A 26,536-nucleotide genomic window follows, 5' to 3' on the forward strand; every position below is an offset into this window, starting at 1 on the left:
TCCCTTCCTGCCCCACACATCCTGTCACTTCTCCCTCTACCTGCACACAAAAGCTGGGAGACATCAGATGGACAACTCTGGCACAAAGGATCTGCTGCAAAGCCACCCAACAGATCCCATCACTGCTTTCCTGATGGCCTCAACTCCTGGGCAAACCACCAGGCTCCATTCCAGGCTGCATTCCCAAACATCCCTCGGTGTGGGCTCCCAACGGGAACAGCCCTGGCTGGGGCCCTGGGACAGCATCTGAGTGCTCTGGCTGCTCCTCAGCACTGCAGGAACCTGGGCTGGAGGTGGCACAGGGAAAGGGCAGGAAAGAGCCCGTGAAATCAGAGTTCGTGTTGGTAACAATTGTGTGATTTTTTTCTTGGAATGGAGAGGTTTTCTCCTCTGCCTCCCTGAGCTGCTGATGGGGAGAGAAAAGGGACCCAAAGGGAGACAGAATGAACAGAGAGGGAAAGTAAGCTGTGAGGAAACACAATATCCGGTTAATTCCTGTAAATTCTGTGAAATCCAAGGAAAAGGCAGATGAAGGATTTACACTGCAAATTGTGCTAGAATCATACAAAGGTACTGAGTTAGAGAATGTGGGGGTTTAACATGCCTGTTCATCAATCACTGATGCTGACATACACATAAAACTTATATACCTGCAAAAAAAATATTTATTTGAAGATGTGAAGAGGTTGAAAACCCATCTGCAGGAGTTGCAGCCACCTTCAGTGCTCCCACATCAAACCACAATGCTTCCCACGTCAAAGCACGATGTTTGCATCTTATTAGGCTCAGTTTCCCTTTCAGCCACGGATCTGTACCACGCATTTGCCCCCCAGCACGAACCCTGAACAGCTACGATCACCCTGACAAACTCCCAACAGAGGAAGAACCCAGGAGCAGGTTGTTTCTTACCGTCATGGCCAGAGTTGAGCAGGTGCTCCCCCAGGTCACAGCCAAACACCCTTTCCTTGAGGATCCCCCGCTGTTTCAGTTTCTGTTTCGTTGGGCGCGACTTCATGAATGTCCGGAGGAAGGTGATGAGCTTCCCGTGCTTCTTTGACACTGCACGAGACAGCAAAACAACCAATTCATTCCTGATCTGGCAGCCACTGAGCAGAACTCGTTCTACAGAGCACGTAAGAACTGTAGTAACGTTAATATCAATTATTTACAGGAACAGATTTTCCAAGGTTCAACACTAAGCAGAGACTTGGCTTTTGTCCCAACCCTTGGCTAGTGCAGAGTCACCAGGAGCCAGCTGGAATGGAAGGACTAACACAGAGACATTTCTCTGCAGAGCAGCTTCAGGCGGGAGCGACCTGAAAGGCTGATGGTGGGCAGCACCTGGGAGGGCAACTTCATCTCTGGCAAAGGGAATGAGGCTCAGCTGAGAAATCTGGTAATCTGCTGTGCAAATCAGTGGGTAACCCACACACAGAAATAAAGCTTTGTGACTGGCCCTCATTCTGCTCTGAGGCCCCTCCAGAACAAAGGGCTGACTATAATCCCTGAGGCTGAGCAGGTGTAGCTCCCTGAGAGCCCAACCTGCCCTCCCAGCACACCAGGGCCTCACCGCCCCTGCACAGGCACCACCCCAGGGCCTCAGCAATTCCCTGATCTTCTCCAGCCATCACAAAATAAAAACATAGAACCACGGAGTCACTGAGGTTGGAAAAGCCCTCCAAGACCATCGAATCCAAGCTGTGCCCAATCCCCACCTTGTCACCCTGCCCAGAGCACTGAGCGCCACATCCAGGTGTCCCCTGGACACCTCCAGGGATGGGGACTCCAGCACCCAGCCCACTGAACAGACAACTAAGGCAGCTGATTGAAGAGATGCAGTTTATCCCCTCCAGAATTAACACAAGCAGCCTCCAAAGAGAGGAGGACGTGGCTCAGGAGCCACCCTCCAACCTCCTGCTCTGTCTCTCTGGGCTGTGCTGGAGAAACTCTGGTCCCTCTGCTAAAACCACCTGCTCAGGAGTGGAGAGGAAGGCAAAGGAGAGCAGTCGGTGACAGCAGTGACCTGGCCCTGAGAGGAGAGCCCGGGCCCAGGTTGAATGGGAGCAGAACAATGCCCTGGAATGTCAATGTTCCTCCAGAGGCCCTCGGAGCCTCCCCAACAAAAGTGCCATTGTGTACACGATTTAAAAGCAGTTTAATTCAACAGAAGAGCTCTGCTGAAGGGAACAAACCACTGGGTACAAAGGGCCCTGCTTTGTGAGGAGGCCTTTGAAGCTCGAGAAGTTGTAAAGGCTCCTGCAGCAGCAATCTCCCTCCCCTGCTCCTCCCTCTCATGCCAGGCAGGAAAAACAACAACCGTGTATTCCACCTGCATTAATCCCACAAATGCTGCAATCAAACATCAGCAGAGTAACACCTTCCAAAGCAGCCAAGACCCCTGGGGACAAAGGTCCATCCCTTCAGTGTCACCTCTGCTGCCAAAAGAAATGTGAAATACAGAGAGCAGCCCTGAAACTGGGACTCAGCAAAGCAGAGATGGATGAGCACTGCTTCACCCAGGGGAGTTCTTCAACCACGGAACGTGGAAAACCTTGTCCCACGATCGTGGTTCCACCACACAGTGCTTCAGGATTTAATCCCTTCACACAGCTGAGTATTTCTCCTTCCATTTCACCAGACACTGACACAGTCCCTCTACTGATATATATAATAAACTTGATATATTTATATATATAATAAACCTGATTCCAGTGACCTTAACAAATGTGTACTGATGTGAGGAAAGCAAATTTCTCCTTCTGCACAAAGTCCCTTTAGCAGCACAACACCAAACTGATCCTCAGCACCACCTGAATACCTGAAATACTAAAATCCCCATCAAACCCCCACATCTGCATCCTTGGCAATCAAATCCAAATCATTTAACAACCACAGGAGCCTTGAGCATGACAAACTGTGGCTGTGGGGGCTTTAATTAAAGGAGTGTTTGCAGTTTGATGGGGTTTTTAATTGCACGCAATAAAGGAACAGATTGTGCTGACCTGCCAAAGTTAGGATGGGGTTTGGTTGTATCCATCATCACAGGAAAACAAGGGCTCATTTATCACCTCCTATCAGCCCAGCTCAAGGATAAATGGAGACAGTCTCATCCTGACTAGTGTGGAATTTCCAAGGTTAGCACCCTCGGGCTGCTGTGGTGACACCACTGGAGGTGAGAGACCTGAGACAGATGCTTTTACAACAGGCAAGCAGAGCACCTACTAATCCAAAAAAAGCAATCATTAATGCGCGTGTATTCATCTGAATCACTTCACACTCTGTATCCTATGTACCTTGCTTGACAATGAAAAACAAGCCCATCAGAGAATGGATTTTAAATGGAGAAAAATGCATCCAATTCTAGTCCCAAAGAAATTCTACTACTAATGCAGATCAACAAGTGGCTTTTGGGTGTCACCTCAGCACTAAAACCAGGAAAAAAAATGCAATGGATGCACTTCCATGGTCTAAAGATGTACTTGGCTTGGTATTGGCATCACCAACCACAAAAATGACCTGAGTTTTTAAAACATAATAAATCTGCTCTGCCTTTAAGCCACTCAGTGCAGGTTAAAATAATTGTCCTGCTTTCTGCACCATTAAGCAGACTCCCACAAACTCCCTGCCACAGAGAAGTGGTGCAGCAGCCAAGGACTCTGCGAGGGCAGGTTCAGCCACTGGAAATTCCCTCATCCCCAGCCTGTGGAAGCATTTGCACGGCTCCTTGGTCACACAGAGCCTGCTCTGCTCACCCCGGATCCCTGCCTGCTCTGCAGAGCCTCTTCGAGGCTGAACCCAGCTCTGAAGGCTGTACACACACAGGAATGATTCACTCGGGCTTCTGCTGGGTGGGGGAGAGCAACAGCAAGAAAATCCAAGCAGTCATCTCCCTGCTGACAGGTTATTATGGAGAACAAAAGCAGGTAGGTGTCTGAGAGGGCTGAGCTCTGCTCCTGAGCTGTGGGAGCCACCTCCTGCAGCAGCAGCAGCAAAGGTGAGATCCCCCATCATCCTCTGGCATCACCGACCCTCGAACCAGCAGTGCATCCCGAGGGACTCATTCCTGCTGCATCCTGGTTTAGATGAATGCAGCACAGCAGATCCAGGCTCTGGATAACCAATGCCAAAAGCTGCCAGGAATGCTGCAGAATCCATGTTTCCTGCTCCAAAACACCCATCCCAAAGCTTTTCTGCCCCACAGGTGACAGTGACAGCAGCAGCCCCAGCAGCTGTTCTGCACCCAGAATTGATGACTGCAGGAGAACCAGGGAATCAAGGCACAGGGTTTAGACCTGAAACAAATCTACAAGTGTTACAAACTAAGCAGACATGGATAAAAGAATTAACCCTTCCCTACCATTACGGTCCCACTAATAAAGCAGGGACATAATAGAGCTGACTCACTCACAGCTTGGGTCTCCACACGAGGTGTGCATAGAAATAAATTCGGGAACCAGAATTACTTACAGACAATTTTAAATGGTTGCTGTGCTCTGAGTTACCAACTGAAAGCCGAACCAAACTAAACAAAAATTCCAACACTTATCCATATTACTTTCCACCTCAGACTTAACCACGATAAAACACTTTGTTTACCAAGAAACAGAGACTTTCCTAGAAGGAGCAAGGGCTGCTTTTCCTCAGAAAGGCAGATTTGGCTTAACATCCTGGCCTGAAGAAGTAAAGAGAAATTCTCCATCCAGTGGAGAGAGCCTGGCTGCGAAAGTCCCCAAATGAAACCCAACTGAAAAACCCCACCTGAGTCTGGACCACTTCTGAAGTTTTGCTGGCACAAATGTGTCAATTAGGAGCAAGAAAAAAATCTCTCCCCCTTTGCTGTCGTAACTGTGCTGGCCAAAGCCTTTACACAGTGGAAAGGGGGGAAGGAGAAGGAATCCTTGTGCCAGGTAGCTCATTGTGGCTTTGGGAAGCTGCCCAGTCCCTCCCCCAGGAACATTTATGGATCAGGCAGTGCTGTTGTTGTTACACCACCAGCTTGGGTGGTGCAAGTGAGGCCCCCTGACACTGGCAAAAGCTATTAAATAACCACTACTTCATTAAAAGCAGGGCTTGTTCACCCTCAGGCCCTTCACGACATGCTTTCTGCAGCTTTACTGGAGAGCTGTGCCAGCCCTCAGCTCTTCATCAGCTCCATGCTCTTGGTCAGCACAACTTGCCCTCCTGGCTTACTTCAGGAACTGCTGGAAGCCCACAGGGATCCCCTGGGATACGCTGAGGACTCCTGAGCCTTCCTCTGAGCTCAGCCCATGGTGGCACTGCTGAGTGTCCCCACACTGTTCCCTGAGGCTGAGCTGAGCCACCACTGTGACCTGGATTAGGAATAATCTGCTGCCCCTGATGCTCTTAGGGCAGAGCTGAGCCAGCCCAGGTGAGACAACTCAGAACTGACCTGCTCCCCCTGGTCCTGATCCCTCCTGTGCTCCATGGATTCATTCGGGATTCAAGTTATTTGGGATTCACAGCACAGTCCAACACCACCACATGCATCAGCCCAAACTCCACAGGTGATGTCTGGCCATAAAATCCTTCCCAAGACCACTGCAACATTTAAGTGCTGCCAACAGAAGGAAAGGTAGGATGGCAAAGAGCACTGGCTCCTTCAGATTCCTTGGCTTTGGATCATGGAGACCAAACAGGAAGGAACCTTTTAACAAGCACAGCCTTACTGTGTCCCCAGATTTGTTCTGCTCAGCAAGAAAAACCCTGTGAGACAAAGGCTTGAAAACAAAACACAATCCAGCCAACCCTGCAGCAGGACAGCATCTCCCAGCATGTCCCAAAGGTCAGGGGACATCCAGGCAAATGGTGACCCGGCAGCAGATTCTAACCACAGAATCCCAGAGTGGTTTGGGTTGGAAGGGACCTTTAACCTCATCTTGTTCCACACTCCTGCCATGGGCACCTTCCACTAGACCAGGCTGCTCCAAGCCCCATCCAGGGCAATGGCAGCTTCCTCCAGGACACCATCCCAAACTCCCTGCCTGTTTCCCAAGCCCTCTGTCTGTTCCCTGCAGCCTCATCAGCCTTTGCCAAGGGAAAACAAGCCCCTGCTCCAAACAAAGAGCACCTGTCCCATTCCCTGTTGGTAGCATGAGTATTTGGTGTTTGACAAAATCCCCTTCCCAGGGTCACAGCAACACATTTCCCGATGCAGGGTTAGCAAACTTGGGACTCTAAGAGAAAAATCTTGGAGGGTGTTTGCTGACCCCCATTCCCAGCACATGGGCAGCCTGTTTGTTTCTGTTTTTCCCAGGGACTTTACAGGTCACAGCACCCAGCTGGCCCCCGCTGTGAGGGGAGCCTGGTTCTCAGACCAAAGCAACAACAACACATGTGGCTGCAGAGCTCCACGGCCATAAACAAACTGCACTGGCAGGCACAAAATCAAGGATGCAAAAAGGTGTGGGAATGTAATAAAGAAAGGCATTACAAAACAAAAGTGAAATCCATCCTCTCTGAAGGGAGATTTACAGCAAACCAGGCAAAAATTTTTCCAGGCTATTAGTCCCTCCAGAGCCATTCTCTTCTAAAATTAAACTGCTGCGGGGAGAGAAGGAGAAGCAACAGACTCTTCTGAAGAAAGAGCAGCACCAGGAATCAGGAGATGAGAAAGTGGGGTTTTGCCACACATTTCCTGCAATCCTGATTCTGCACACTCAGGATCACACTGAAGGGTGGGAGCGGAGCGAGGTCAGCTGGGTCCCCACACAGCATCAGTTATCCCAACCCCTCCTGAAAACATCAGCCAATCTACCCGATATCCATCCCCTCACACTTGGAAAAACCCGCTCTGCAGACCCACATCTCACCGAGGAGAAGCGATGCCAAGCCAAGAACTGAGTCACATCTCCCAGTTCTCTGTCATGTTCCTTAGCAACAAGACATTTTCCTCCTTCCCTCCTGCCACAGCACATTCTATTTTGGAAGCTCATTTACACAGCCCTAAAAACCCCAAGCAGAATGTGGAACCACGCACCACCAAGCACCATCCCTTAGTCCTTGAACAGGATGCTGGGTTTGAAGAAGGACCAACCAACACAGCAATAACCTCACTAATCTCTATACTGGGCTCCTTCAGCAGGCATAAAGATTTTCAAGAGATAATTTAAAATTCCACAGATATGAGAGTCTAAAAATATCTATCTCCAATAACTTTCATAAATGTGTACTGACTGATTTGCCATAAACAAGAGCAAAATAAATGTGTATTTTCTGATGCTGCAGCATCTCCCTTGTGCCAGGCTGCCATCAGTTAAGGTTGGGCTCTGAAGCGAAGAAATATGTTAAAGGTGATTCATTTCAGTGTCATTTGATAAAAACCATTCAAATTAACTGTGAAGACAAGAATCAGCCAAGATAAGGACAGATTTCCAGCTACCATGAGAGCCCCACACACATGGAAGAGTAAAGTAGGTCATTGATAAGAGCTGGTGCTGTTAATTTACAAAGCCCAGTAATAAGGAAGCTGCATCTCCTGCATCTGCCCAGGCTCCTGCAGCCATCCTTTGGGCAGTGTCTGGGCAATGACCTCAGCACAACTCCAGCTATTCCCCACCCCTGCCAACAGCAGCCCTTGGCTCAGGTTGGCTCCTCTTGGACAGCACAGGAACATCTGGCACCAGAGATCCACCAGCCTGGCAACTCACACAATTCCTTCACCTTCTGCAGCATCTGGGTGTGGTCATTCCTCTGCCAGAGACAGACACTGCAAATCCAGAAGCTACCAGCATGAAGGCTACTTTCATTTAACTAAAATCACCTGTCTGTAATGACAGGCACGAGGATCATCCATAGTGTGAACTGCCTGGAGAAGTTTCTTTCTGGCCATGAGAATACACAGACATGAACCAGGAGCTAATGTACAACAGCAAAACCTCTTTCCTTGTTCTTCTGCCAAATTTTTTGAGTATTTGTAATGGCTTAAGAATGACAACCACCAGGTTAGTCAGATGCAAAAGTCTATCCACCTATGTCTTACTCCAAGAAATCTGTGCTATTTTCCAGCTTTAAGACATGACAGGTCTTTGACCAGAATCTAAGACCATAAAGGAGCCCTAAGATGATACAACCTGACCTCCTGAACAAACAGACCCCAGGGCATCTTCGAATTAATCCCTGAAGGACAGCACACCTGTCCCAGGGCAGTGGGACACTGCCAGGAGATACAAATCAGTTATCTATGCAGCTGAAGGCTAACGGAGACATCAGAGAGGTTTCAAATGTTCAAGGGCTAGCAAGGTCAATCTATTAATTCTGTTACCAAATTTGAATTGTATTGGGGAAAAAACCAGCAGCGCTGACTAACAGAGTGCCAGTGATAATGCAGCAGGGACAGGCTGGGACAGGTAACTGGGGGAGGAAATAATGATGGATGGGGCTGTAGTGCAAAGGAAACCAATTATTAGAGGCCCAAACTGGAAAAGGAGTGGGAGCTGAAAACACACCAATAGAGATTTAGCACATGTGACAGTGGGGTCAGCAGCTCAGGTGACACAAAGAGGTCACAGGGCCAGCAGCGAAACTGGGAGACAAGAGGAGCAAATTGGGAAACAGAGCTAGGAAAAAAATATCCAGAGAGACACTTGAAATGCCTTTTTTCTCTTTCATTCTAGCTAAATCTCTGTGTTCCAGCAGAGCTTAATGCAGTCCTTTTGCTTATCTCGCCTACCCTGGAGACTCAGGATCCTTTAAAAAGGCTGTTCTGACTCAGGTAACTATCACAGGCAGAACTGAACACCAGATCTGCCCATCAGGGACATGGTGTCAGCCTCCCACCACGTTCACTTTGGCATCTCAGGGTTTGACACCCAAAGATGGGAGATCTGACACCAAAATGAGCCTCTGTGCAACCCTTCATTCCCACTGAAGAGAATGTGACGCTGTAACCTGAGGGTATCTCTGATACACAATTTGCATGGTTTGAGAAGAAATCCAATTTCAGGACAACCCCAAAGGTTGTTCTGATGTGGTCCATGAAGGGTGCTATTGGTTAAAGGAATTTCTGGAACCTCAGCTGGGGCAGCAGCGTTCAGGATGACCAAGGTAAACATCAACATCAACAACCAGGGCCCTGTGCTGGATAACTCTCCAGACACCTGCAAATCAGGGAGAAATGGAAGAGCACTCAAGAGACAAGATGTCACCTTGACACCAGAGCAGGGTCATCTCTGCCAGAAGCTTCTCCAACTCACCAGTCATCACCATCAGGAATGTGATCCACAGGGAGATGGTGATGGCAATGCCACACATTCCCTGCTGGAGCTGACTGGAGCCGCTAGCTATCCATACATGATTCCATGAGGTGGAACCTCAACCTCCCTTTAAGACAATCTAAACCAAACACTTTTTTTCCTGGCTCCAGCGGCCACGGCCTCATGGAAGTCAAGAGCTGACTGTTCTCAAACTTACAGCCTCTTGAAGGCGAAGTGCCTTTGCTCTGCCTCATTCGCAGCCCAGCCGTGCTCTGTGCAGCTCCTTCCCTGATTAAAACGCTTCCCAACAGCCCCGCGGAGCTGCAGCTCGGCTGAGCCTCGCCCACGCGATTCCTGCGAGTGGCAGCAGCGCTGCAGGAGAGCTTCCAAAAACTTGACAGCAACACGAGCCAACCCTGCATCACACCAAGCGCTCTGGACACAGGCAGGCAGCCCGGAGCCTTCCCCAGCCATTCCAACAGGAGTGTGGCATCAGCCGGGCCGGGATGGCCGGAGTGACGGCAGCACCGTGCTCCTCCAGCCCGGGCCGGTGGGAGGAGGCGAGCGATGGAAAAGGATCTGACAGGAATCAACAAACAACACAAGTGGAGGAATGAGGAGTTTGGCAGATGGAGCCCGATCCCACAGCGAGAGGGTGTTTGCTCTTACGCAAGGCCTTGGGAAGGCACTGAGAAGGAACAAACCCTTTTGATTCCATGGGGAAGGGGCATGAGCCATCCCTCTGGAAGCAGGAGGAGGCCCGGGTCAAGGCACACTGCCTCGCTGTTCCTAATGCCCATGGCACAGCCTTTGCCCCAGTCCTTGGGTACAGACTCTCCTGAGGTAGGTGGTACTTCCAGTAGGACAGGTTAACATCCCTGCTGCTCTCCCAGTCCCTTCCCAAAGACTGCGTCTCTCACTGGCCTGAGGGCAAGTGTTTGCAGCCCAGGCCAGTTACTGCCTAACTGCAGTGACCTATCCTTCTCAGACTGATACTGCTCTGGTTCTTCTACTTAGAGCCCCGACTTCCTGAACTGTTCATACTTTAGCTGTTAACCCCTGCATTAAGCCCTGAGATGACTCTGCCTTTGGAAGTAAAGTTTCCACTCACCTGGAGTGGAAACATAAATGATACTGAAGACCACGGCCATGATTTTCATTCACATTACACTCACTTTACACAGCACAAGGATACAATAGCTAAAAGAGGATAAAAATTATATTTTCACATACATCCTCCTTACACAGCTAAAGAAGTGTAAAAAACTTCACTGAAAGTGAAAATTGGACCTAATAGTTTAGAGATTTGAGGTGAATTAAATCTGCTTTTTAGGACTTAGGAATGCAGATAATGTATTGTTTTGCCTGCTTTATATTCTTTTCCTTTCACTTCCCAATGCAGGGCTTTGATTTCAAATGAGCCTCTTTTATCACGCCTGTGTGGTGCCCAGAACAAAGGAGGTCGGGGAAGAGTGGAAAGGGAAGGGAAGGCCTCCTGTCTTCTCTGTCACAAATAATCAGATCCTGCAGGGCATTTAGTCCTTAAAATGGGCTATGGCTTTTAGGAGGTTTTCTGAACAAATATGAACAGACGAGCCATGGCTACTTGCAAAGTGTCTACTGTGATCACAGTAACGTCTCTCCCTGGGAATTTTGTTTTCCAGAGTGTGCATTCCCTGCCCCAGGGCTTCAGCAAACAAAGGGCTGGCAGTTTTAAATAGGAAGCCCCTTTCTCCTAACAACAGCATCAATAATATTAATGCTTAGGAATGTGCCAGTCTGGGGAGGGAGGGAAGACAAAAAGATAAAGTGATATGCAAAAATGTATTGAAATTTAAATTGCAGACGTTCCCCTCTGTCAGCTGCCTCTTTGGGAGGGAGGTATAAATCTGAGAGGGAGGCACTGAACTCCAGCCCTGCAGCCCCAGGATCAGGGCCGGGGTGAAGGGGGCCTGCAGGCTGGAATTCCTCTTCTGCTGGGATCTGGGTGGGAATCCTCACACAAATCATCCTGGACATGAAAGACTCTCCCTTTAACAGCTACGCACCCATGACCCGAGAACAAATCCAATAAAACAGTTTACAACTATGGGCCCAGTGTAGAGCAAGGAGGAATACAAACCGCAAGGCAGAGATTAATTAGAGGGAAACAGACGTAAAACAATTAACAAGGATGGGGAGAGGGGTAAGTAAGTAAATTTAATCGGTATTTGGTCACCAAGCCAGGGCACCTGCCCACGGGCACAGATCCCCGAGGATCGTCTGCCACTGCAGAAGCACTGTAACCAGCAGCCAGGGATGAGAGAGGAATTACTGACACCAGGTATGTTCTACCTGTCTGAAAACATGACCCCAGGCAGGGAGGCATCTGAGCACCCCCACAGCATCACCCCCGTGTAGGATCAGCTCTGCTCCAGGCAGTGTCCTGGGCAGGACACCCCAGCACAGCCCGGCACGGCTGGGCCCAGCCAGGGGGTGTTAAGTACCATCAAGTAACGGAATAGTTTGGCTTGGAAGGGACTTAAAAGCCCATCTCGTTCTACCCCCTGCCATGGGCAGGGACACCTCCCACTATCCCAGGGTGTTCCAAGCCTTGTCCAACCTGGCCTTGGACACTCCCAGGGATGGGGCAGCCACAGCTGCCCCGGGCAACCTGTGCCAGGGCCTCAGCACCCTCACAGGGAGGAATTTCTTTCCAATATCTAATGCGAAGCATGTGCCAAGTGCCTCTTTCCTGATGCACCACCACCACCGGGAAAGAAGAATCCTCATCCAAAGCCACCCATTCCCCACACGCACATGAAATATCTGGCAAGTTACTAAGCAACAAGTGGCGCAGACACCTCCAGCCCCTCTCCGAGCCCCCGGCCGGGTAACCCGGGGTATCGCTGCCTCACCTGGCCCTGCTCCCGGCCGGGTCCCGCTCCGCGCCGGGCTGCGCTCGGCTCCGCCGGGATCCGCGGGATGCGCCGGCTGCTCGCAGCCTCTGCGACTCTGCCAAGCCCCTCCCCGGCTCCTCCTCCGCAGGTGGCTCCTTCCTTCCTTCCCCCTCCGTCCGTCCCTCCCTCCCTCCCTCCTTCCCCGGCTCCCGCAGCCGCTCCAGCGCTGCCCCTGTGCCGCGGGACCCTCCTGTCCCTCCTGTCCCCCTGCCGGGGCCGGGCAAAGGGCGCAGGGTGGGCAGGGAGCGATGGGGAGCAACACACGGCTGCTCGTCTGGGGGAGGGCTAAAACTGAAATAAAAAAAATTCCCAGGTATAAAAATCTAAAAACGGGGTGCTGAGAAGATGAATCAGGCTGTGCTCGGTGGTGCCCAGCAATAGAAAGAGATGTCCGGGAAGTTCCACCTGAACACGAGGAGAAACTTCCGTGTGCAGTGACCAAGCACTGAACAGATTGTCCACAGAGAGGGTGTGGAGTGTCCCCCACTGGACACAATCCTGTGTCCTGTGCTCTGGGATGGCCCTGCTGGAGCGGGGAGCTGGGACCTGGTGACCTTCTGAAGTCCCTTCCAGCCTGACCCATCCTGGGATTCTGTGAAGGTCTGACCACTGGTTTTGTCCCATATAACCCACGGCTGCTCTGTAACCTCCACCATCGGGATGGGCCCGTGCCCATCCCCTCAGCCTGTGAGCACCTCCAGGAAAACACGCGGGCCGGGAAAGCTGCACTCACCTGTATCCACTTTCTCCTTCCTTGCTCCTTCATGCTACAAAAACTACAGAAGACACTGGTGAAGGCAACAGCCCAATCCTGCAGGGTCTGCAGAGCTCAGGGGCACATCTGTGCCATCGTCCCTGTCCCTCAGTCACTGCTCCCACAGCAAATCCCCGAGTCCACACTAAAGATCTGTCTCAGCATGTCCAGAAGGAAGGGAGAGACACCGGGCATGCCCGAGTGCTCGGATGGAAGCACGTCCCAGCTTCCCGATGGGACACAGGCTGGGCCCCACAGCCCAGGGGACCGCACCTCGAACCCTGGGGACAGCACCCCACACCCTGGGGACCGCACCCCACACCCTGGGGACCGCGCCCTCGGTGTCCCCGTTAATGTAATCACAGGAACAATGCCCCCTCCCAGTCCGAGGGGCTAGTTTGCATTGATCAGATCACAAACCCAATTAAAAACTCTCCGGGAGTGCTGCTGTTTGAAAGCAAAGCCAAATGACAGCATCATTTCCCAGTGACCCATTTCCAGCCAGGCTCCAGCCCAGGGCACAGCACAGAGACCCCGGGACTCGACCTGATCCCAGCACTGCCATCCCTGCCCAGCCTCGACCAGCACCGGACCAGGAACAAGAGCCAGGAGGGCAGGAAGCCTCTGCCAAGGCTTTTCCTAGTGTCAGTGAAGCTGTGACCTTACCTGCATTTATTGCAGGTTTGAGGGATAAGTTCTGCCGTTGTGCTGTTTGACCCCGAGCTCTCCCATTAACACCAGTTCATCAATCCCAATAATTGCTCTCACCTACTTTAAAATGTGGGCTTGCCAGCTAAAGGTGGGCAACCTCAGGGTCAGAAGGATTAAGGAGGAATTTGCCTCTCTATCTGCAGACATCTTGATGAGCAGGAGGGGAAAACTCACTTCTTTCTCCTCCACGCTATTTTCAAAATCATTTGCTGACTCACATCCCCCGATAATCCTGTTCTCAGCTACTCCTTACACTTGGTATTTACTGCTGGACTTGTTTCGCCTGGACAGTGAGCACACTATTACACCAGGGTTTACCTCAGCAGCCAAGCACGACTCCTAAATCCATTTCTCTCTGAATAATTCCAAGTACAAACCCTTCTCCCTGGTACCAGCTCATCATTCTGGCAACGTTCTTCCCATCAAACCCATTGATCAAAGCCGGGAAAATCCCAGCACAGACGCATACAGCGGAAGCAATGCTATTCCTACTTAACATGCAAAATGCACATACAATTCCAAGCAGCATCCAGGACTTCAGAGCAACAACACTGAGCTGCCCAAAGCTGCCAGGATGTGTTGTATGCTCCCTATATAATTTTTTTTCTTTTTACTGTAGGCCAGGAAGACTCCTTCAAGGCTGGTGACCCCCGCTGTGACCAACTGCTCCATTCACACCCTTTGCTGGTGCCCCGTTTCAAACTAAGGCCAGGGGTTGCCCAGTCCTGTTTTTGCTAATCAGGGCAGGAATGTAACAGCTGCATCCTCAATAACCCAGAGCTGCCTCAGCTTCAGGCTTGGGTTTTACCTTTGCAATTACTGCTCTGAGGAGGTATTTTACTACCTGGTGTACAGTGACGCATCTTCTGCGCTTTTTTTCCTGTAAAGGAAAATCCTTAATCCTCCTTAGAAGCTGCCTTTCTTTTAGGAATGAAACCTGAGCAACCAAGATGTGGCTCTTCTGCACCTGGGACCTTCTGCACCTGCACAGAGGTCTCTGCTCTCCACTGCAGTGAACAGCACTGCGATGTCTTCTTGCTGCTTCTGAATATTTGATTGGAAATAATAAAATAATCACATGAGTCTCATTTTCTGTTCTAATTTCTTTTGCCAGACAATTTTAAGCTATTATTATTGTTATTATTATTCAAGTGAAAGAGATGCATTTCTCACTCCTAAGGAGTTGGTCAGATTGCCATGGAGCGGTGGAGGCAGATAATGAGTATCTTTTAAACCCAGCAAAGAAGCCCAAGCATTTGAAACCACAGAAAAAAGGGCCATCCATGTGCCTGTTACAAATTCAATCCTGAAGTCCACCCTATCCTCCAAAACTTATTTCAGGCAGAAGAACCGGGAAGGCAAAGCAACCCAAAGAATGTTATTAGTGCAGCCTGTAGCTTCTTCCACTTTCTGGTTTTGCAAATGTGACCACTGAAAGAGGTTCAAGCCATCATTAGGAGTTGGACAGGCAGGATTTTCCAATGCTGCTTCTTACTCAGCTGGATTTATCCTGCAGTCAGCTGCTCCCAAAACACACACACATACAACACAAATAAACAAAACCCCCTTTAAAAATAAGGGGTATTGCTGAGAAACTATGGATTAAAGCAGACTGGGGCATTAAAAAAAAACCCAACAGAGCAGCACATCATGGCATGGAATGCCTTAAAATGACTGGATTTGATTCAAAGCTGACAGCAACCAGGTATCTCATGTCACAGAGTATGGAATCATCAAATCCCAGAATGGGTTGGAAAAGACCCTAAGGCTCATCCAGTGCCACCCCTGCCATGGACAGGGACACCTTCCACTGTCCCAGGCTGCTCCAAGCCCCATCCAAATGGGCCTTGGGCACTGCCAGGGATCCAGGGGCAGCCACAGCTGCTCTGGGCACAGTGGTACCATGTGGTGACTGAGCTTTTGGTTGATGGAGCCATGGTCTGCCATGGCCTGCAAGAAAAATATTCCAACTATTCCATTTATTAAGTCTTTATGCACAGAGAGGTGGTGGTGTAGCTGCTCAGCCTTTGTGAACTTCCCAGGACCACGCTTTAACGGGAGAGTTGAGCTGTGCACTGGCACAATCCTTGATAAATCCATAGGCCAGGAACAGATCAGAGCTTTGTGCCATCATCTATGGTTAAAGCTGCCCTGAAGTATTTTGAAGTCGCAAGCTGGCTCCCACACTAATTTACAAAATTATTCAGGAGAAAAGAGGAGGAAAAGCAGAGCAGAACAAACTCCCTCTTGCCATGATTTCAGAGCTTTTAGCATAACTGCAGAGTTTTGCTCAAGCCAACTATTATTAGAGTTAAGTCCCATTTTGACGGAGCTTGTGCGAAAGGAAAAAACATCCTGTTTAAAAATAACAGCCCCCCCAACCTGAGTAAGTGGAGAGCAGGCAGAGTGAGAAAGCAGCACAGAACAAGTGAAAAGGAAAGTGGCCTCATTAAAGCACACTGGTGCTTCCAACACCCTGCACTCAGCCAAGTTTCACTGCTGTGCTTCACACTACTCTGCCCATTCGGAGGGATCCAGCCTCTCCAACACCGGGAATGTTCCCATAACAAACTTTAACACAGCTCTTTCTTACCTGCACAGAACACAGATCTCTGTAATTATTCATGAACTGATGTGTACAGACTGTGCACAGATCCACACACCACGCCTGTTCCTTTTATTTTCCAATTAAAATTCCCCAGGAAACATGGCCACGGCTCACCACAAAATTACCTGTCAAAATGTGAGATGCCTGAAGCTGCTGTTTATGGGCTCAGCTTCTTCCCAAAGCCTTGGTGACCACACACAAAGAGAAACTGCACTGTAGGGAACACAGGAATTAATCTGGCTCTTCCCTCTACCGGTGTTCAGGCATTTCCCTGCGCCTGGAGGCTGATTTCCAGCGCTGTAATTACACCAGCAGTGCCTCCCCGTGGGGATGCAGGATAAGCTGGGATGGAGCAGAGGATGCTCCTCAACTGGCAGAGCTCTGCTGCTCCCCTTGCTCCCCAAAGCTACTGAAGGGCTCCTAGGCCAGGAGCCTGGACCCTGACAGGGGGTTGTGGTGGGCAGGGATGGGGTTTTTTGTGCCAGCTCTGTGTGGGATCTTTTCCATACTTCCAGGAGACTCAGCTATTCCATGGAAAAACCTGAATGCTTGGGGGCTGGACACAAAGGCTCATTCACTGACACCTCCACCTGTGCCTTACCGGGATTGTTCAGAGAAGGCAGAAGGTCCCCGGAGCATCCCCAGGTTCAGCCTGCACCTGATGGTCCCACAGGACAACACTGGTGTCCACCAGCTGTCCTGGGACCACTGGCTTTGCACTCATGGCACATTCTGAGGAGACACAGGATCCCTCCCCTCAGGGCTGGGAGGGCTCGAGCAGGGCTTTCATAGATCAGAAAACTCTATTTGAGTTCAGCTAAAAAATAAAAAAAGATATAAATGAAACAGCAGAACCAAAGGGCACCTTCCTCTTGCCCCTGGGTCCCTGAGCCTGCAGGTCCCTTTTGTTTCAGTCCAGCTTCTCTCCAAAGGATGGATTTCCTGCCCTGCTCCTGCTGCTCCACCCCTGCTCCAGCTTCCCCTGGGCCCTCCAGACACAGCACTAATCCCCAAATCCTGCTCTTCCACTCCAGGCTTTCAAATCCAGGCCTCTTGAAGAAAATGTCAACCAACTTACTCACAAGTTCCTGAGAACCACCCAGACAGTTTCCATAGCACCCAGGAAATGTCACAGAAACATGGATTTGTTCTCACTGCAAACACTGCATCACCATCACCTAAAACTCCTCAGTGGGGGGGTAAGGAACAGCCAGGGGTGTTCATAAAGCACTGCCAAAGTGCACTCCTGGGTCTCACTGCCATTGTCAGAAGCACCTGCACTGTTCAAGGATTAAAGGATTACAGAGGAAGAAAAAATACATTGACTCCCTAATGCTCTGCATCCTCAGGAACTTCGTGAAATACAATTTCTTCTCGTCTCTCACCTTGGAGTTAGCCAAGGTTTAGAGATTTTGTTTAGGTAGACAGGAAAAGTGTTTCAGATTTGCCACTGAAGGCAAAAGGCAAAAGCAAGTTGCAAATAAAAACGTCCCCATAGGCAGAGGGTGCAGAAAGAATATCTGACACTTTTTAACTCTAAAACTGCTCCTTTTAAATCCACTGCTCATCCCAGTTTGGTGAAGAACTCCCAAAACTGCAATTCCCTGCCATCCTGTGTACCTGCAACTCTTACCATGGTACATTATGGAGACTCCTCAGGTGGATTTTCATGCAGGTCTAGAGGAACATCCAAACCCTGGCCCCTTGCAAAAGGGAAATGGGACATTGAGAAGATCATTCAGAGCTTCAGCTGCACAGCTGGTCCGGGGAATGCTGCACTTCCATGGAGTGCCAAGGGCATCCTGTGCCCTGTAGGGGAAGGGGGAATGGAGCAGCAGACCCAGATCCAGAGCCCTGCTGGTTTCTTCTCCCAAACTACTGCTGGAAAAGCAGAACAACACACTTGGTGCTGCCTGGCTGGCTGAAGCACAGCGGGACTTTCTCCAAATCCAGTCCCCCAGAGAGGGCTGTGAGTGATTCTTCATCCCAGGCAGGACAGATGCTGCTGCTGCTGCTTTTGGGATGCTCCTACATCCCATCCCTGCTTGCCCAGGGAACACAGAATTTTTGCCATGTCTGTCCCCAGCACACAGGCTCAGGGAGCTGTTCTCTCCAACTCCTACTTTTCCAGCAGAATCACAGATTTTATGGTGCAAATTTCAGAGAGGACCAGATGAATCCTCTATTTAGCAGCACTTCCACAGATCAGCCCACAGCTCTCATCCCTTTCTATTTCTGCCAAAAAATGGGAAGGAACAAAAGACAAATCGCTTAAAACAAGGGAGGGATAGCAAAGAGAAAAAGACTCCAAGGAAATGAGAAACTCAGCAAAATGCTGCTGCAGTTCTGGTCTGCGCTACAAATTTCAAGACCTAAAAAGACTAAACAGTCTTACAGTCCTGGGCAGTCCCTGCAATAAATCCCCTTCTCCTAAAGCCAGGTAATTACTGGAGCAATTCAGGGTAAATAAGCACTTTCCAGAGCGCACTGCACTGAAATCCAGCAATGCAACACATTTACGGAAGGTGAAGTTTGACATTCTTAATGTATCCAAGAGCCAAACTACCAGCAAAATAATACTATTTTTTTCAAAGCAAGCATCCAGCACTTCTGATGGCAGTGAAATAAAGCCCTAAAGCCTAGTTTAAAAATAAATCCTCCTTTGGTGACCGGAGAAGGTACAATGGGAATCCAGACAAGGCTTGCAGCAGAGGCAGAGCTTTACACCTAAACCACAAGAAGCTTTGCAATCAGTTCAAATACAATTAGAAGAGATGCCTGGCACCTACCAAGCACTTCAGTCACTGAACTGCACAAGCAGTGGCTCCTTCATGAACTGAAATGTTCTACCAGTGGGTGTCAGGAAAAGATTCTTCCTCGCCCTGGAATGGGCACAGCCCCACGGCTGCCAGAGCTCCAGGAGCATTTGGACAACGCTTTCAGGCACAGGGTGAGAGTTTGGGGTGTCTGTGCAGGGCCAGGGGTAGAACTGGCTGATCCTTGTGGGTCCAGCTCAGGCTATTCCTGATTCCATGGTTTTGTGGACAGCAGGACTCAAATGAGCTCTGACTGGCTGCATTTATCAGCATTGCTTTGATATCAAATATCCAATAATAACCTGTTCGTTTAACCCAAGGAACAGCTTGGGATGACCTCTAGGAAGGTACAGTTCAACCCCAATCCCAAGGGACTGGGTGAAACAGAGGGACACGGGGGACAACACTGTCTGAAGCCTGTGCAAGAACTCTGCCATGTGCCTTGGTGCCAAGCCCTGCCTAGAAATAAAGCTCCCACACATTGCTGCTCTGCCTCCCCTAAAATCCCACTGACATTCTCTTACCAAGCACTTAGGAGATCCAGAGAAACAAAGTCCAGGTATGATTTAACACAAAAAGCAAATCAATTGAAATGTCTGTTGTCAAATACCTCTCAATAACTGAGGATTAACTGTTTAATTACATAAAATGTACCAGGGACACATCTCAGCTCCTCAGTTCCATTGGAACACTTTAATTTCACCTAATGCCAGTTCTGATAGTGACAGCCACGTTGTCATGGCAATGACAACACAACACAGTTGTTTTCTGCTCTCACTGTGCACTGGGCACACAGGAGGGCTGTTTCCATTGCCATAAAACTATATATTTAACCACATTTCTTCCCTCTCTTATTCAAGCAAGCTCTTCCCTCCAGAGCGTGGTCACAGAGGGTTTGGCAAACCCTTCCGATAGTGAGGCTCAAACTGAAAGGCTGGGAAAAGAAGAACACTTTATATTTAGAGATGCAGCAGCTGGCGGGGAAAAGAAGCTGATTTCTGATACACAGACTACCACCCACATGGCTGCTGATACTGCAGGGTGTGCACAAGGCAAGGCCCAGGTGTGCTGAGCATCACCTGAAGATTTGGATTCACTCACTGGGTCTGGAAATCACTTGAAGAAAATCTGCCCCTGAGAAGGTGGGTTCTCAGAACCAGGCACTGGCTTTTCTACCCAACAGCTTTTTAATACTAAAAAAAATTACTAATTCTCTATTGCACTATTTATTACACTACAGCTAGGTTCTGCCAGCAAGCAGGGTTAGTGAGTGGTTATTGCTACCACAGACAGGGTTAGATGTGGTTAGGGTAGCACAGAACAGGCTCTACCTGAGCTCAGGTGGGACTGGTTCAGAGCCTCGGTAACAAATGCAGAGCCTGGTTTTACACTATCCATCTCCAAGTCTGATAATCGGGGTCAGGGCAGGGGGCAGAGGGACAGACAGAGGGCAAGAGAGAGGACAAAGTTAAAATATCTCCTGGAGGGACTGCAGGAGTCCAACAATTCAACGTGGAGAGACAGCAATTAGAGAGACAGAGCTGGAGAAATCCAGAGTTCAGTGCTGAGCATGCAGAGCTGGGGCTTCTCTGGGCTGTTCTAGGCCTGAATTGTTCTTCCCCAGCAATGTCTGTGTGCAAAAAGGAGTGGGAGGGAGGGGATCCACTGAGCTCACAGTGTGAACAGCAAAAACCATGAGGTGAGCTGGACTAAGCTGAGTGAACACCCAAATCCCTGGAAAACTGAGCTGCTGGGGATGGAGTGGATGCTGCTGGTGCCTGAACAACTGGGCTTGGAGCTGGCTCAGGAGAGAGCACAGTGTGTGCAGGCCAGTTCCCAATTCCAGTCCCTGCACACGGCAGGGGGTGGAACCAGATGATCTTTAGGCTCCCTTCCAACCCAAACCAGTCTGGGATTCTGGGATGCTGTGCACAGACCACCCTAAGCAGAGTTTTCACTGTAAAAAGAGTATTAAAAATTCTATAAAATAGATGTCAGTTTGGGTTGGCACATGGAGAGGAGAAATGAGTGATGTTCAACACAGAACAGCTTGCACAGGAACAGCTTTTGCTGTGGCTGGGAAGCCAAAGATTTTGGGCTTGTGGTCAGGGGCACTTTGTCCCAGTTACAAAACCCTCTTCCAGCCCCTGCCTCCCTGTCCAGAGCTCAGCTCGTTTATCTGAGTCCAAAAAAGAACTTCTGTCCCTCAATGAGCCCAGAAAGGAACTTCCCCTTTGCACCAGCAAAACCTGAACAGGACCTCAAATCCGCCACACTTAAAAAGCACAACTATTCCTAAATTCCTGGCAGCAGAAGTCATGCAGCCATGATCTGTGGGACACACGAATATCATAACCCAGTGCTCAGCCATGGGAGGATGTGGTTCCCCAGCTCTCCAGTGGTGCTCTCAGAGCAGCCACAGCCAAGTTTCCCATCTCTGTGGCAATTCCATGACTCACAAAGGACAGAGCTGTCACAAGGAATTAATTTCACAGGAAAAACAAGCAGAACCACTAATAAGCCTCATAGCTCTGAGCAAAAATATTGGAGCTGTTCTGTTGTCAGAATCTTCCTTCTCACAGCTGAAAGAGGAAGGGGACTCAACACTGACCACTCACATTAAATAACCAGAAATGTGGCCATCCCTTGTTTTTGTGTTAGAAACCTAATAAAAAAGCCTGCCTGAAAAAATAGACAGGCTAAAGCCTGCCTGTGTTATCTGAGTTTAACTGCTGCTGCTCCTTGGCAGGAATTGCATCTCTGAAGGGCTCAGGGATCCAAGGAACTTGACTCTACAAATGGAAAAACATTAAGAAAAATCTTTTCCCCATATTTGTGTGCCCAAAGGGAACTCCCTGGATCTTACAAGATTCACTATTCTGATTCCTCCCAAATTTTCTGTCACGTTATTTATCAGTGGACATGGCCAGTCATAGCAATAAATTCTGCCCCCATTCTTAAAACCTCCCTCCCAGTTTCAGTATTCCCTGGCTCCTGTGGGTTTGGATATGTGCAGTGGAAGAAGCCTCACCTCACTCTCCATGATATATCCCAAACACAAACCCTGTTCTCCCCCTCTGGAGTCTCCTTCTGCCTGGAGGGATCTAATCACGTTGGCATGTGCTCAGGAAGGTGCTCAGGAAATCAAATCTTCACACCAGGAACAGGTTTTCTGTCCCTCTGGAAGGAGCCCTGGGAATGGGAAGCACTTCCCCACATTCCAGGGACAGCAGCACAGTGTCTGTGCCAGCAGCTGGCAGTGGGTGTGTGCATAAAGGATTTATCTGTCTATATATACATGAATATTGTAGATTTTATAATTATCTCTCTACAGTATTTGCATATCCAGCTTTCAGACTGACTTAGGGGATCCAAACAACATCCCAGGGGGAGCCAATTTGTGCAAGTGAGACATTTGCTGTAAAAAATGATAAATCTACATGACCAGTCCCAGGTTTTACTGACACCAGGTTATTGCTGTGAGGTTTAGACCAGCATCAGCAGGATCGAAAAAAGACCACGGCAACGTGAAGCAGGACTCTGAATAAACAAGCCACAAGTTCACTTTGGGCATTGTCAGATGTTAAGCACAAACACCATTCCCTCATAAAAAAAAAAAAAAGGGAATTTTGGCTTCTGAAGGTTGTCATGTTCTAACAAACTCGGAGAACTATGTTTAATTCCTCCCCATCAGCCATTTTTACCTTCTCTTCACACTGACATTCATACTTGGCCATCTGGCACTTAATTTCTTTCTTTTTAATCTCTTCAATCTTTTTATGGGTTCAAAATTATTCTATCACCCCCAGAAAAAAGCTATAACCAGCTTTGTTCTTTCCCTGCTGTAGTATTTTAAGTCCAAATATCTTTTAAAAAAGCACCTTAGAACACAGGTTTGTTTTGGTTTCCCTAAATATCCTTCAGGGCATCACTGCTCCTGAGCCACACGTACAGAAGAAGAAGGAAAGAAAAAGGAAACAGAGAAACGAGGCAAGAATGAAAGGAGGACAAAGGAATAAGTGAAAACGTACAAGGGGGGAAGTAGCTCCAGGACGCTGGACGGGCTCCATGGGCAGGGGAGACTGGGAAGGGAGAAATAAAAAAATGGGAAAAAACAAAACAAAAAGCAGCTGGTTAAAACATGCTCCCACTGAAAACGGGCTCATTTCACACAAAGCTCGGCTGGGCTATGAACAGCACAATGCAACACACCCAATCCTTCAGGTTGTTTGGTGCTAAACACTTGGGAAATTCAGTAGGATCCAGGAATTCCCACCCTGTGTCCCAGCTCAAAAAAACCCCAACGTTTTGCATGTTTGACCTTTCAGCACAAGGTGCATCCCTGTCCTGCCCAACAGCACGGGGCTTGTTACATATTGAATTTTGTTACGCTTTGAATTTCCCTGCATTTCCCCTGGTGCTAAAGCAGAAGCTGCACTTAGGCAAAAAGCAGAGTTACTGTCTCAGTCTCGTGTTTTGCTGCTGCGTCCTTCCTGAAAACCCTGAACTGCAGAGGAGGCAGGCCCAGCCCTGCCCCAGCCCCATGCTCTGCATGGCAGGGCCCAGGACAGTGGGTGGATGTGGGGACACGGTCTGCAGGTGAACGTGGCAGTGCTGGGGAACAGCGGGACTTTCCCAGCCCAACAATTCCACGAGCAGGCTGGCACGGACCTGCTGGGGTCTCTGCTGCCTGAATCCCAGAGCCTGGGAAATTCCCCTCACAGACATGGACACGGACTCTGCTGAAGTGAGTTTCCACACTCCCACTGTTGGCCTTTCCTCCTGCAATCCCCGTGTCCATGCCCAGCTCTGCCCAAGGGATCAGGATTCCCTGCAGGATTTGGTCCCGAGGCCTGGCAGGGCTGTGAGCAGTTCCTGTCCCCTCAGGAGCTCGAGCTGGCAGCCTGGGCAGCTCTGGGTGCTCATGCCCTCTCTGCTTCCCCCCTGGAAATGGATCCCTGCCTTGGCTCAGCACATTTCCATTTCATTCAGCTTTAATGAGACAGTGGCATGGAACACTAAACAACTGCTTTGTTTACTTAAGATTAACAAGACTGGTACTAATTATGTACACTCTCACTTCCCCTGTTTTCTTTATAAAAGCACTAATTAAGACATGATGCTCTAATCAGTGTCAAATGGCTGCTCAGCCCAGGCATCTGCAGAATTTAAGCTCTATTTGCACTTTCTTCTTCTTGATTTTTACTAAAATGAAAAACTGACCACAATCTTTTTTATCCAGGGATTAGAAATGAGCCTGTTTCAAACCAGGCACGGCCTTGTGATTGCAACAGCTCTAACTCAGTGAATGTGTCTCAATTTGCATTTTTGCAGTTAAAAGAAATTCCTCCAGCACTGAGCAGAGCCTGCAGGAGGTCAGGGCAGAGCCCACTGCCTGATCCAGAGCTAAATTTCAGTGGATTATTCCTATCGAGTGTGCTGACCCAGATCAATCTGTTATTGATGTTTTAAAAAGAAAATTAGTCATTCACAACAGCTTGTAATACTGACAGGGCTCCTTTTAATGTTGTGTATCATAAGAGCACCTTCACCTGGCAAATCTAAATTAAATGGATGAGACAGGAATTTGAAAACTCCTCCACAAAGTTGGGCAGAGCTGGGTTATTCATTCTTTGTCCTAAATGAGGAACTGGTGAGAATGACTCCTGAGGCTTTAAAAATGCTTATTTTGGGGGCAGGAAAAAAAAGTGAAACATTACCTTCTTATCCCCCATTTCTTCTCTTCAGCTCTAATTGTCCCCCTGCAAACTGCAGCTTAATTCTGTGTTTCCCCACTGAAAGCAGCTGCTCCCCAGCAAAGACCAAGCCTAAAACCTTCCCCAAAATGACCCTGCCAAGGCCATTGCAGTGAAGTTGGGTCACAGAAAGATGCTGCTTGTTAGGAAAAGACAAAAACAAACTGCAGGTACGAGGTAAGGTGTGAGATGTGGGTTAAAATATTGCTAAACTATGAATATCCAGAATTATGAGGAAGAAAGGACTGAAAGAGAGAGCTGAGACACTGCCTGTGACTGATGAGTGGGGACAACATGAACACATGGACATTAACACACTGTTCCCAAAAAAAGAGATGGACAGAGGAGAATGAGAAGAGTCAGCACAGCCACGATGTACAGGCAATTCCCAAATGTTCACTTAGAAGGAAAATCCAGAGCAGCTATTCACACCTTTGCTTCTGAGCAGCACTGAATATTGAAAAGGTTCACTTCTCTCTCAATATCTGAAATTCAAATGCAGCCTTTTTCCTGAAGCTCTAAAAATCCTCATGAATATGAGCTGATTCCACCTATTCTGGCACTGAAATTCAGCTAAATTGATAATATTAACTACGAATATTAGATATCAATTCAATATAATATTTTAGGCTAAAAAATTATCATTATTGTATCCCACTAAGAATACTGGGAGAATTTAGAGAAAAGGAAAGTGCTCAAGAAATGTGGGATTTGATGAGCCCAAAGAACCTTCCTAGATCTTCACAAGGTTTTTTACATAAATAGAAACAGTCAGGAAAGCATATACATTCCAGCTGGAAAAAAAAAAAAAGCATTTTCTTACAGGACTGAACATGAAAAAAAAGAGGGCACAGGCTTAGTCCAACATAGGAGGGAAAATACCTCTCCAACAGGTACCTTTCCAAAACCTCCTGACTCCAAACTTCATTCTCAAATAAATTTGAGAGGTGACTTGGGGCAAAATTGACATTCTTTCATATCACTCTGCCTGTTCAGAACTGAATACAAAGGCCAGTTTTTCTGTATGGCCCATTTTCCATCCCTTATCCCAGGCCCTGGCTCCATCACTGCTGGTACAAAGCACGTCCTGCCACAGTCCATGAAAATATTGTTTCCAAAAGCAGAGTTTGCCCTCAATCCCAACCCTGCTCTGCCCCTCCCCGTGTTTCATCTCCGTGGAACTGCACTCACTGCTCTGCATTAGAGACCACTGCAATATTTTATGGCTCCATTAAAATGCTGTCCCCATCCCTTGTGCACATCAAACCCTCTAATTATAAATCATAATAGAAACCCAGGGCAGGAAGTTCCCTGCTTTCCATCTGCTTTTCATCAGGTTCCTCAGCCCAGCCAAATCCAGGGACAACTAAGCAGCACGAGGAGTTCTGTGTTTGGAAATTCCTTCGCGGCAAAGAGCTTTACTCTGCACATACACAATATCCTGGATGCTCCACACATTCTATTTTGATTAAAGAAATTAAAGTTGGCCTGTTGATAAGTGCAGCTCATCAAGGCCAAATCTAAAACTTCACATTAATTCAGGATGAAATACCCTGCTGATGTCAAGTGAGGACAACAGCTCCAAATGAGATTTTTAGGAAAGTCTCCATTCCCTGGGGAAAGCCAAACTAGTGTTTTAAATACAGGTAGAGGGAGAAAAGTAATTAATGTGGGTATTTACGTGCATGAGAAATACCCTGTGTGCGTAAGGCATGGACTGGGAAACACAAAATGCAGGAA

The 26,536-nt window shown here is 48.6% G+C and overlaps 1 protein-coding gene across 9 annotated transcripts in view; it reads right to left on the reverse strand.

The window, feature by feature from the left end:
• Nucleotides 1–26,536, reverse strand: part of ARHGAP32 (Rho GTPase activating protein 32) — a 237,828-nt gene that overhangs the window by 36,736 nt on the left and 174,556 nt on the right. For 5 of the 9 annotated variants that reach the window (XM_042034019.1, XM_042034020.1, XM_042034017.1 and 2 more), the window contains 3 exons: nucleotides 23,072–23,122; nucleotides 20,372–20,446; nucleotides 910–1,059 (listed from right to left, as the gene is read on the reverse strand). In XM_042034019.1, the coding sequence (XP_041889953.1) occupies nucleotides 910–1,059; nucleotides 20,372–20,446; nucleotides 23,072–23,122 (276 nt within the window). Of the gene's footprint in view, nucleotides 1–909; nucleotides 1,060–12,109; nucleotides 12,215–20,371; nucleotides 20,447–23,071; nucleotides 23,123–26,536 lie in introns of those variants that run through there. The other 4 variants (XM_042034022.1, XM_042034021.1, XM_042034018.1 and 1 more) reach the window with 3 other exon arrangements.

The sequence above is a fragment of the Corvus kubaryi genome, unplaced genomic scaffold (genome assembly GCF_017639235.1).
Source record: "Corvus kubaryi isolate FWS band 111438036 unplaced genomic scaffold, C.kubaryi_AGA036_p1.0 37367, whole genome shotgun sequence".
In the NCBI taxonomy this organism is placed as follows: domain Eukaryota; kingdom Metazoa; phylum Chordata; class Aves; order Passeriformes; family Corvidae; genus Corvus; species Corvus kubaryi.